This window comes from Erpetoichthys calabaricus, chromosome 17 (genome assembly GCF_900747795.2).
Source record: "Erpetoichthys calabaricus chromosome 17, fErpCal1.3, whole genome shotgun sequence".
Classification (NCBI taxonomy): Eukaryota; Metazoa; Chordata; class Cladistia; order Polypteriformes; family Polypteridae; genus Erpetoichthys; species Erpetoichthys calabaricus.
Genome location: NC_041410.2, coordinates 12,723,922 through 12,736,221, shown reverse-complemented (window position 1 = coordinate 12,736,221; position 12,300 = coordinate 12,723,922). Strand labels below are relative to the sequence as shown.

General features: G+C 42.3%; 1 protein-coding gene across 3 annotated transcripts in view; it reads left to right on the top strand.

The window, feature by feature from the left end:
• Positions 1–11: 11 nt before the first annotated feature.
• The window catches only part of slc12a1 (solute carrier family 12 member 1), a 105,174-nt gene continuing 92,885 nt past the window's right edge, over positions 12–12,300 (top strand). For all 3 annotated transcript variants that reach the window (XM_051920665.1, XM_051920664.1, XM_051920666.1), the window contains exons 1-2: positions 12–839; positions 10,064–10,195. In XM_051920665.1, the coding sequence (XP_051776625.1) occupies positions 432–839; positions 10,064–10,195 (540 nt within the window). In that variant the 5' untranslated portion in view covers positions 12–431. The remainder of the gene's footprint in view (positions 840–10,063; positions 10,196–12,300) is intronic.

Here is a 12,300-nt window from a genome sequence, read left to right as displayed (position 1 = left end):
GGCAACAAAACCTGGGCTGGATTTTTTTTTCCAGATGCCACTCACCGGTGAATGTGTTTTGATTCTTGGAAGAAAGTCATTTTGAGAAGTTAATATTTAAACATCAGTGTCCTGAAGGGGCTTGCTGGACGTGTGAATTTGGAATTAATGATAATAGCCAATGGCACTTTTGAGATTTATCCCTCATCTGATTACCTGGTCGCTATAAAATAGAAGGGGCACCTACCAGGTAGACGGAGACATTTGGCATTTTGGGAGATGAAGGAAACCAAACGGTTTTGAGAAGAAGAAGGAGACCTGAACGACTTAAGAAAACCCCCGAGCCTGGCATGTTGCTCTAACTTGATCGGCTGCCGTATTTCACATATTGACGGAAAAAGAAAAAATAAACTTGAAATCTGAGTGCCTTCATCACAAGTCCTCGAGCAGCGATGGACTCCGTCTACAGCACTCAGTTAGATGGCAAGTCCCAGAGCTCCACTCGTTTCCAGGTGAGCAGAGTCAGCGACACCCATGACATTAGTTCAAACATGCAAGGCAACAACGAGGAACCCCCACATTACGAGGAAACCTCACTTGCGGATGGAATAAGTGCACACAGAATGAGCTTTAGACCTGAAGACAGGACCAGCAATGTCCACTACAATGGGGACACCATCAAGACGGACACGGGTTTCCATCCCTACGACACCACTTCTAACCCCTATTACCTGCGCACCTTCGGGCACAACACCCTGGACCCCGTGCCCAAAATCGACTTCTACCGAAACACTGGCAGCCTCAGCGGGATCAAAATTATCCGACCGACGCTTGAAGACCTCCATGAAGAGTTCCAAAAAGTAAGTGCAGTATTCAGTTTGTAATAAAAACGCCAATGAGGGGTTGACTGTGAAAAAAAAAATCGGCGCTGAACTTTCAGAAAAGTCCGACCACTCAAATAAAAAATCCGTTATTTTAGAAAACAATAACGATTGCGTTTTACGCTATTTTGGTGCAATTCTGATTATAAAAAAAAACACTCAGGTGTCTGTCACTTGATTGTACGTGAGCTCATTAAAACCGACACCAAGGAGGCAGTGTATGCAAAATAACGTACGTCAAGAAAGAAAATTAACTTATCATGCTAAATAACGCAATTTGGAGAGTAATAAAAATAATGATGATAAAAACTATGATGTGGTGTCCGACAGAATCGTAAGAACATCACAATCACTCTTAAAAAAATTAGTGATCTTTACCTGAGCCGTGTGAATCCTTTCGCTTGACAAAGCACCGTTTCATTCTGGCAGGGCTTTGCATGTGAAGTTGGTTCTTTCTGCTTTGATAAACTTTCTGATATGTCAGGTGTAGAAAGTAGCAAAGTATAATTACTTCGTTATTGTAATTAACGTATCTGAACTTTACTTAAGGGCATTTAGGGGTATATACTTTCGACTTTCAAGCCACTACATTTTACAGCAAATATCTCGACTTTCATTTCCACTACATTTCTACGCAGCGATGCGTCTCATTTTGCAGCCACGTGAACGATTTCGAAGAATCATGGGAATCGATAAGCGAGCGGGAACGAATCGATCTCTTAGAACGCCACGAGAGTGCTGAAGCGCATGCGTGATGCCGTCTGTCTCGGCCGTTTAGAGCGGTGTTTGTGGGTCGTGGACATGTCTATGATGGGTCGCCATATAATTGTGAAGTCAACTGCATAAAAGCTGCAAGAGACGTCAGTCCAAAATGAATCTTTTTGAAGGTGAATGTCAAAGGTGAGTTTTATAACTCATTTTGCCTTTTTAGTGAATCGAAGACCTTTAAGATGACAATGTTCTCTTTGGGGGGCATTTATTTTGAAATGCACACCGTGTGAGAAGTGAGGCCGTAGTGTCAGGCTGTTGAACTCCCGAAATTTAGATTCTTTCTGGAAACTTCACGTGGATGAGTCTTTCGGGAAGTAAAATTGGTGACCCCAGTGACATCGCTGCCTTTATTTGGAAGAGTGTTAGCGAGGTTTCCATACAAAAGTTTTAATGCGAGGAATGTTTCAAGGCTCTAAAATTTCAGTGAAAGTAGGCGATGTAAACAGTAGTCAGTAATACAGGGTGAGCCAAAAAGAAGCACCACATTTCAAACATTTATTATACAAAAACAGTACAAGATAAAATAAATTTTATTACGACACAAGAAAGGGGATACAAAATAGATTTTTTTCGCTGTGTTTTGGTGGTGGCCATCATTAGCGATATACATTACATTAGGTGGCACAGTGGTAGTGCTGCTGCTTTCCAGTAAGGAGACTGTGGAAGATTGTGGGTTCGCTGCCCGGTTCCTCCCTGTGTGGATAGCGCTTTGAGTAGTGAGAAAAGCGCTATATAAATGTAATGAATTATTATTATTATTATTATACACTCTTTGAGACGATTTCTGAACGCTCGCATGACTCGTTCGGCCATTTCAAATGGGTTTGTGGCGATTTCGTGGCGAGGGATTCAAGGTTTTGAGGTCGGTGTGTGTATAGAGAGCCCCACAAGAAGAAATCGCACGGAGCGAGATCAGGTGAACGTGAAGGCCGCCCAACATCGCCGCGCAGGCAGATCAGCTTTCCCGCAAAGCTTGCATGTGTAAGAGCGGGTGTTGAGAGTCCGCTACTCTCCTTACCAGAATTCGGCGTCGGTTCTTCTTGGATTGCGGGCGACCTCGGTAGCGTAGCCGACTGAGTCTTCGATGTGTGGAAAGGCACAAAGAGATGGCCACCCCAGTTTGTGGACTATTTGCCAGTTACAGTATATTTATTTCTTTAATAATACCACAGTGGAGATACAGCACTGAGCTACACAAAAACACTTCTCTTTTTTTTCTGTCACCCTACTCCACCCTCCGAATTTCTCCTCTCTTAAATAATCCATCAATTAACTTTATTGACATTTCCTGACATGAACTCCTGCTTACACATGAATCTCCGCGCAGTATGAGCTGTTGCTCCATCCTGTTGTAACCAGGCATCCACCACATCCATTTCTTTAAGTTGGGGCCGCAAAAAGTTCTTTAGCATTTCAATGTAACGTTCTGAAGTGACTGTGACCGTTGCCCCAAAAAAACATTTAAGGTCCTGCAATGCCAAATACTGCAACGGTGCACCTACCCACCTGTAACACATGTGCTCACTGTGCAGGGGTCTCTGATGAAGTTCACGAGGGTTGGTTTCAGTCCAGTAGTGACAGTTTTGCTTATTTATGCAACCATTCAAATGGAAATGTGCCTTGTTGCTGCACATGATGATGGCATCTCGGTGAACGGTTTGCAGTATGTTCGCACACAACTCTCTGCGACTCTCCCAGTCTCTCAAAGTGAGTTCCTGCACTGTCATCATTTTGTATGGATGGAATTTAAGGTCCTCGTGCAAAATCTTCCTCAAAGACGTGTTGGAAATGCAGGCAGAAGCAGGGTTGCGTGCTGAGCGTCTAGCAGACTGCAAATTTGATGCCCTTACTGCTTGGATGTTTTCAGGCGTCCGTACGGTCCGAGGACGGCCTGGAGATTTCCTGTTCAATGTTGTACCCGTCTGTCTAAATTGAGCCACCCACTGAAGAATTGCTTTCTGATTTGGGATGCCACCATTAGGATGAATGCTGAAGTGCGTTTGGAAGGCACGTTGCGTTGTGATGATGGATTCATTGTTTTTGAAGAACGCTTGGACAGCGAAACCAATGTGAGCACGGGACCAAGGCATGTTGCTGACTGAGCACTACAGGGGATCGCCAATCAAAGGACCCCCCACCCCAACCCACTCCAGTTGCGTGTACCTCGTGCAATGCCCTTGACAAATGTGCTACTTCAGTTTGGCTCGCCGTGTAGTTTACAAACTCTAAAAATGGCAAGACTTTTTTTCCATTCTGTTTTAGCAGATAAATTATTTGTTGATAATAATTTATAATCCATCCATCCATTATCCAACCCGCTATATCCTAACTACAGGGTCACGGGGTTCTGCTGGAGTCAACCCCAGCCAACACAGGGTGCAAGGCAGGAAACAAACCCTGGGCAGGGCACCAGCCAACTGCAGGGCACGTGCACACACACACACACACACACACACACCAAGCACACACTAGGGACAATTTAGAATCACCAATGCACCGAACCTGCATGTCTTTAGAGTGTGGGGGGAAACCGGAGCGCCCGGAGGAAACCCACGCAGACACGGGGAGAACATGCAAACTCCATAACTTATAATACAGACTCTAAAAATGCCAAGACTTTTTTTCCATTCTGTTTTAGCAGATAAATTATTTGTCGATAATAATCTTTATATATAATACGCTACCGTGGCTGTTCGTTTGTCTGTCCAGGATTTTAAATCACCTGAAGCTCGCAAACCGTTTGACCTATTGACCTGAAATTTGGTACACATATACTGCGTGATGTACACTACCCACTTTCGGGGTGATGATTTTTATTACTCTTGTTATTTTTATTTTATTTAATTGTAGAATCAACGCTTGGCAGCACGCAGCAAGGTGGCCGTGCGGCACATGCGTACGTGCAACGTTCTCATTCCCTACCACCTTCGCCGTCACTTCCCCTACCTCTTCATATCTTAAATCATTCTTGAGGCAGATTGAAGACTTAAGTGCCAGCTTAAGTGAAAAATTAAGAAAAACGTACTAAGTAATTGCAACACAAACACTAACTTAATGAGTTTTAACGTGAAAAGATACCGACGAAAGAAGAGAAGCAGCGGGCCGCTAGGGTGGAGACAAGAAGAGCTGCTCAGGAAACAGCAAGCGCATCAACCTCTGAGCAGACGAATGATAAACGTACAGAGAAAGAGGATGAGAACTAGGAATGCTCACGTCAAGTGGATTCACTGCACGTTATCGTGCAGTGCTACGTTACTGGTTTATAATCAGTGTAGCACATTTCTCAAACTGAAATGACACTTTACAAAATTATTTAAAAAATAGAAGAAGTCAGAGACAAAAAATAACAAACACAAAACATTATCATGATGTAGTTGCAATGTACAAAAATTTAAAAATCAACAAGTAAAGAAAAATATTCAGGTACTGCCTGATCTAATATTATGTGATACATTTGTATCAATTCGGTAAACCCAAAATGCTAATGTTCGCTTTTAGGATTTTTATTTTGACATATTACTTAAGTCAGCAAATTACCTGATCCAACTGCTCAATCACATCATAAATGTGGAACCGATCACAGCAAGTTAACATCATTTATATGTGACATTCTCAAAGGAAAAGCCTGCTCTTGTGACGTAGGGCGTGCAGTGGCTTCAACAGATTATCTAAGATTGACAATCCCAAAAAACACTTTTATAACCACAAACATCTTTAGCACTTAAACGGATTGTTGGGTACAGTATTTATCTTTCCATGACACTGTAAAAGGAGGAAGAGAGACAAAACTCTGCAATATCCACGCCAAAAGGTTTATCCCTTCATGCAAATGAACTAAAGTTATGCTAATAAGGGATTTTTTTGCCATGAGAAATAACTGATAAAATGTACAAACATACAAAACATCACAAAAAATAATATACTCTGCAGAAGTCCCTTTATTTCAACTTGAAAATGTTAAAAGATGACCTGTTAATGGGAAAGGCTCTCCGTTTCTGCATGCTGTCTCAAAGTGAATGGCGATTCTCTGTCAGTGAGATTTGTTTTCTTCCTTTAGTCACAAATCACGTTATCATGACATCCAAGCCAATTATACAGGGTGGGGGCATAAAGATCTCCTGCATTTTGAAGGGGTATAAAAAAACGAACAAAGCTATCTAAAAAAAATTTGTACATATTTTTTAAATTACATAAACAGTTTTGTTTTAATGGATTTCAAAAATCATATCAGACAAATGACGGCCATCGCTGGCAATATATTGCTGAAAATGTTCCCGGAAGTTCTCCATCACTCTCCGGGTCATCTTAGGCGGAATGGCGTTGATTTCCTGTCTGATCCTTTCCTTCAGATCCTCAAGAGATCGAGGACGATGTTTGAAAACCTTTTCCTTTAGGTATCCCCAAAGGAAAAAGTCACATGGTGACCGGCCCACCATGTGGAAATCGTTTTCCGATCTGGTAGAGATGCATTTCAACCGAGCGTGAAGTGGGTATGGAACGCTCTCTGCATCAATATCACAGAACGGTTGTTCTCATACGTTTGAATAACAAAGCCCTGATGTTCACCAGTCCAACTCATGATGGGTACTGAAAACGGTCGAGCCTAACCTACTGAATGAGACCTAGCGAGTCCACCTCTGTACCCCGATGGCCGCCCACACAGTCCTCCCTCGAAATGTGGGAGATTTTTATGCCCCACCCTGTATTAGATATGTAAAGCCCAGTTTTAGCTGAACCAGCTTAAAGTAGAGGGCTAATGGTGAATTATCTCAATAATCATTTTGTAAAGCTTCAGAACACAAGCATATAAATTCAGCTGAAGACAATTGGGCAGTGTAGCCTAGAAATGATTACAGTGAGCGGGGCTGCTGTTTAAAGCGGAGAAATCCATTCACATTCTTCTTACAAAATTGGTACTTAAAGCGTCACCTGAGAAATTTAAGCCAGTTGTGATAGAAATTAATCTTATTTTGAGTAATGTTGATTTAAATTAGCCGTGTCATGTCAACAAACCCCTAAGATTCTTTTTTGAATGAGTGTAAAGTGTGTGTTAGTCCTACAAAAGACCGGCGTCCCTTCTTCAGCCTGTTCCTGCTTTGTTGTCACAACGCTCTGCCAGAGCAGTTAGGTTAAAAAAACAAAAAGGATGGATCGAAAGTGCATGTTGCTACAATATATTTAAAAATATTCTTCATCTGGATGTGTTTTCAGTAATAATGACACTCTCACATATTTCAGTCTAACTAGATTGAATAATCATAGCTTTTTTTGCTGGTGGATGCGTATTAAGCCACTCAAGCTTTAGTGTTATTAAGCATGCTCTAAAACTGAAAAAAGTGAGTTTTTCATATTGGGCACAAATGAATATTAAGCTAATGTGACATTTAAAATATCATGGGGCTTACTTAACACTGCTGTACTGTTTTAATGTCATCATCCGTCATGTCTCTGCTTCGAGTGGCTGATAAATGTCTGCTCAATCAGCAGATATCAAAGCATGAGGAGGACTCGTCGAGCGGCTAGAATTAGTTTGAGACCGGCAATCGGAGCTTCATTTCATTGCGAATAAAAAGATCTAATTTGTCATGCTAATACAGGAGACTTGTTTTTTTTGTAAAATGATGAATGGGTAGTAAGGTGTGAAAAGTTTGATACATTATAAGCTGTGCTTGCATGATGATATTTCAAAGTGTACGCACGGTGTACATCTCACCAGGATCATTTTTCAAAAGATGTATTGAATGTCTGTGTGGCCATTTGCATAAAGTTACTCCTCGACCAGCAAACAGAAATCCGGTAGTGTGTGGAATACAAAGGGGGGGGGGGAATGTGAGGACTTTCATTAAAAAGTAATTTATCTAAGATTTAAAGAAGTACATGACTTGTGTTGTAGTCTGAGACCATACTGAGCCACACAGTGCTAGATATTGATCTATCATATAGTGCCTTTCACATCTATCTATCTATCTATCTATCTATCTATCTATCTATCTATCTATCTATCTATCTATCTATCTATCTATCTATCTATCTATCTATCTATCTATCTATCTATCTATCTACAGTCGTGACCAATAGTTTTGAGAATGACCCAAGTGTTGGTTTTCCCAAAGTATTCTGCTTCAGTGTTTTTAGATCTTTGTGTCAGATGTTTCTGTGGTGTACTGAAGTAGAATTACCAGCATTTCCTAAGTTTCAAAGGCACATTGTTTTCCGCAGGCGCCGCCAGGGGGTGCTGCAATAGGGTCGCTGGCTCCCTTTTATTGGGTACCCGGAAGTGCTCCAGGTGGTTGATTGCCAACATCCGGCTGCACTTCCGGGTAAGGCAAAACCAGTGTCCAAAAGGGAGCCAGCTGGTGCCTGCGGAACCCCACAGAGCTGCACAGAACTCCAACCCCCATGAAGCCCTGGGGGAGTCCAAGGCACTGCTGTAACCCAGGGAGGCTGCCATCTAGCGTCCAGGGGAAGATACTGGGCTTCCAACCCTTGTCCCCCTGGCAGATGTGGTGAAGGGGCGTCCCGGCCAGGCATCGGCCCGACCATTTGTCACTATATATATATATTATATATATATATATATATATATATATATATATATATATATATATATATATATATATATATATATATTGTGACACAGACTTCGAATGCCGTGAATGTAATTACCCCGATCTATATGCTGTCAAATAAACGAATCACACGCCGTGGCGCAACGTTAGGGGCATCGCCTCTGACGCTGACGTCCGAGGTTCGATTCCCGAGAGTGAGTGCAGTGGAGTGTGTACACCTGATGAGCCCAGAATGAGGGCGAAACACGTGTCGTGTACTCTTCGCATTTATTTGACAGTAAACTATTTCAACCATTCTATGATCTGCTCTTCACAAACTGAGGGCACCGTGGCGGATGTTAGCAGATTGCTGGCCAACCACAAAGCGTTACCTGGAAGGTAACCACCCATACAATCAGATTGTGACACAGACTTCGAATGCCGTGAATATATATATATATATATATATATATATATATATATATATATATAGTGTAACAGAAAGAGATACCAGACATCGCAAAGGTTTGGGCAGCCTGGCTGCAAAAGTAAAAGGTTTGTGAAGCGAGTAGTGTTTACAAGACAGAGTCCAAAACAGAACTGTCCTCCGAAGGAGTGGGGTGTGGTTTTATACAGAGATTTGAGGAAGTGATGTCATCCTCGGGGCCGGGACAGGAAGTGATGTGCTCTGACCTGAGGCACCGTCTCCTGGCAGGATTTTCCGGGAAAGATCTGTAGGAGACTTAAAAAGAGAGTCAGTGCACCCTGCCACCCCCTGGACGGATGTGTTAATTTTATTCTCTAACCCCTTAAGCTGCCTCCTATTCGCACATGTGTGTGACAATATATATATATATAATATATAAAATATACTGTATATTGTGGGAAACAGGCCGGACACAGACAGGTAGATATTGTTGATTTCAACCCCCACACGTTTATTTACACGATAGTTACAAAAGTGAAACATACACAACCCACTTCATCCCAAAGTCCAGGCCCTCTTCCTCAAATGCCTTTTCAGGTCCACCTCCACTCCTCTCCTCCGAGCTCTGTCCTGCTACACTCCCGACTCCAGCCATTGAATGGAGGGAGGTGGCCCCTTTTATACACTTCCGGATGTGCTCCAGGTGCCTGATGACTGACTTCCAGCAGCGGAAGTGTGGCGGAAGTGCTGCCCTTGCACCCAGTAGCACTCCGGGCATAAACCATCCCTGGTTTGTCAGCACTTCCTGGTGTCCCGGAAGTGCTGTCCCCCAGGGATCAAGGACCGGCCGGGTACCCAGGGAAAAGAGGCGCTGCTCTCCCGGTTCCTCCTTCCTCCCGGCATCCCAGTGGGGCAGGGCTCCTGGCCGTCTAATACTATATATATATATATATATATATATATATATATATATATATATAATAGCTGTGTTAACCCATGCTGTAAAAGGCCCGGGGTTCTAGAAACTATTGAAATTGGCAGAGAAAAAACTGAATTTAGAGATGTCAGGTATTTGAAAGGAATGACTCTGGGCATCTCTCTCCTAGGAGGATTAGCTTGCATCGCTTGTGTATTAGCGGCGGGAGGGATACCGTTTTACAGATGTTAGAGGCTAAGCGACTTAGTCTTTCTTCGGAGGTTTCGTATTGTCGACATGCTGGCCTCGATTGTGTTATTAGCGGATAAGCAAGTTTCTGTTTCCTCGGAGGTGGAGCCCTTACCCCGACTCCATCTCTTACTTCCGGGCCGGACAGACAGACAGACACACTTCCACGCGTAGACGTTTACATATAACATATGCATGTATGATATGTCCATTAACTTAAGTAAAATGTAACTTATTCTGAAAGATTTATTTATTTAATTCAGTAAATAATTCATGTGCTTCTGATTCACAGAATATGGCTGCTGTACCAGGCAGTGCTGAAGTGGCAGCAAATGGTGACAGTGTGCCGACAGATGAGGAAGCTGCAAAGGAAGAAGAATCTCAGGGCGGATTTGTGAAGTTTGGATGGATCAAGGGTGTATTGGTAAGTTGTGATCTGTGCTGATGGCCAACTAACACTAAAACTAAAACTCATTTGTTTAAGAGTGCTTTTTCTCTTGGATTATTATATTGTTATGCCTCATTTTAATTTTTGTATTTTATTTAGTTTTGTTTATAATGTGTGTTTTATCTATTGTTTGGTGTCCTTGAGTGTTTAGAAAGGCGCCAATGAATAAATAAAATGTATTATTATTATTATTATTATTATTAACATGGGATACCGATGTCGCCTACTTCTCCATTACCAAGTACTGTAGAAATTTAAAAAACTTTTTATGTGTTAATTCACAAGCGTTCAAATATAAAGGCAAAGACTACACAATTTTTTCAAAATGATGAAATTCAAACAACGCTGAAAATGGGTGGCAAGTTAGATATCTAAATTCTAGGAGATGTGTCCTGCCAGCATGGAGTTTGCATGTTCTCTTCATGTCTCTGTGGGTTTCCTCCCACAGTCCAAGCACATGCAGGTTAGGTGTATTGATGACACTAAATTTGCCCTAATGTGTGTGGTGCCTTGTCCAGGGTTTGTTCCTGCCTTGTACCCTGTACTAGCTGGGATAGGTGCCAGCATCCCCCGTGACACCATTCAGGGCAAAGTGGGTTAGAAAATGACTGACCTTAATAAAATGCAGTAGTTAACACTGCTGTATCGCATGAAGGAGACCAGGTTTTGTGTCCTGGGCCTCACCCTGCATGGAGTTTGCATGTTCCCCCTGTGTCTTTGTGGTTTTCCTCTGGTTGCTCCATGTTCTGTCCAAAGGCATGCAGGTTCAATGAGTTGGCGACACTAAATTAGTGTGGGATGTGTGGACAGCTGGGTCAGAATTTGGGAGCTTCATGGATCCTTCCAGCCTTGTGCCACTGCTGCACACTGGTGGTGGTAACGTAATCTTGATGTTTACTAGCAGATATGGGGTCTGCTAATATCAACTGAGTATTCTTGGGAGTGCCCCAGCATATCTAAGCATTGTGTGCCAACCTTCCTTCTATGGCCACAGTCTGTCCTTTTTCACGTGGGTAATGTCACAAAGCGCCAAGATTGTTCCAAGAATATGACAGTGATTTCGGTTCACTCTAATGTCCCATACAGTCCCCTGAGTGGTTTATTACTGAAGGTGTGTCATGCTATGGAGTCAGCATGGACCAAACTACCTAAAGAATATTTCCAATATCTTGTTGAATCCACACCTCAACAGTTCAGGATTCCGTGCAGGCAAAAGTGAGGAACCCTCTGATAAGGGAGAGGTGGATTTAATAATGTGATGTGAATTGTCAGGATCAAAAGAACCAGAGGAGACCTAAAGAACAATTCGTTGCCGGGGCTATCCTGTTTACTTCCAAAGTCCATAAAACAGTAGAAAAATGAGAATGCGGTGGCGCAGCAGAAAACCTGCAGAATAGCTGCCTATTTAGCCTCCTAGGTTTGTCGGAAAAATCAGATCTCTAGAGAAGGTAACTGTTGGGGAGCTCTGTCATCCTGGAATGCTTTCCCAAATCTCAGTTGCCATCTTCTAGGAGCTCTCGGTTTTTTACAGCCATCTCCGGAAGAGGTGGAGCTTCTTAGAGTGTAGATGGCAGGGATCAGTTGCCCTTACTGGGAATCTTGTCGGCACTGCAGGGGAGAAAAGAGGCCATACTATTAGAGACAGCGCCTGCTCTTGTGCTGGCAGGGTATTGAGTACCTTATTAGAACTTGTAGGGTGATCCTTAGACACCCATGTGTGACAGTATATTTTATTATATAATAAGTTGCTGTGTTGCCTGGCTGAAATAGGTTGAAATCCTAGTAATCAATATAGACCTCAGCATTAAAGTTTGCAATGTAGTGTCTATTGCACTGTGTTTTGTAATGCATGAATTAATATAATGCATTACGTGTATCGTTCCAACAAATGGTGCATCACAAATATTTGTAGTAATAAAAAAGCTTTTGCCACAAATGTTTGTGGTGTGCCATTTGTTGGCATAGCAAATGCAAAGCATACATCTCTATTATATACCATTTAGTATGGGATTTATTAAATCATTGTTAATGTTTGTGATGAGCCATCTGTTAGAATGAAAAATGCAATGCATTTTCTTACT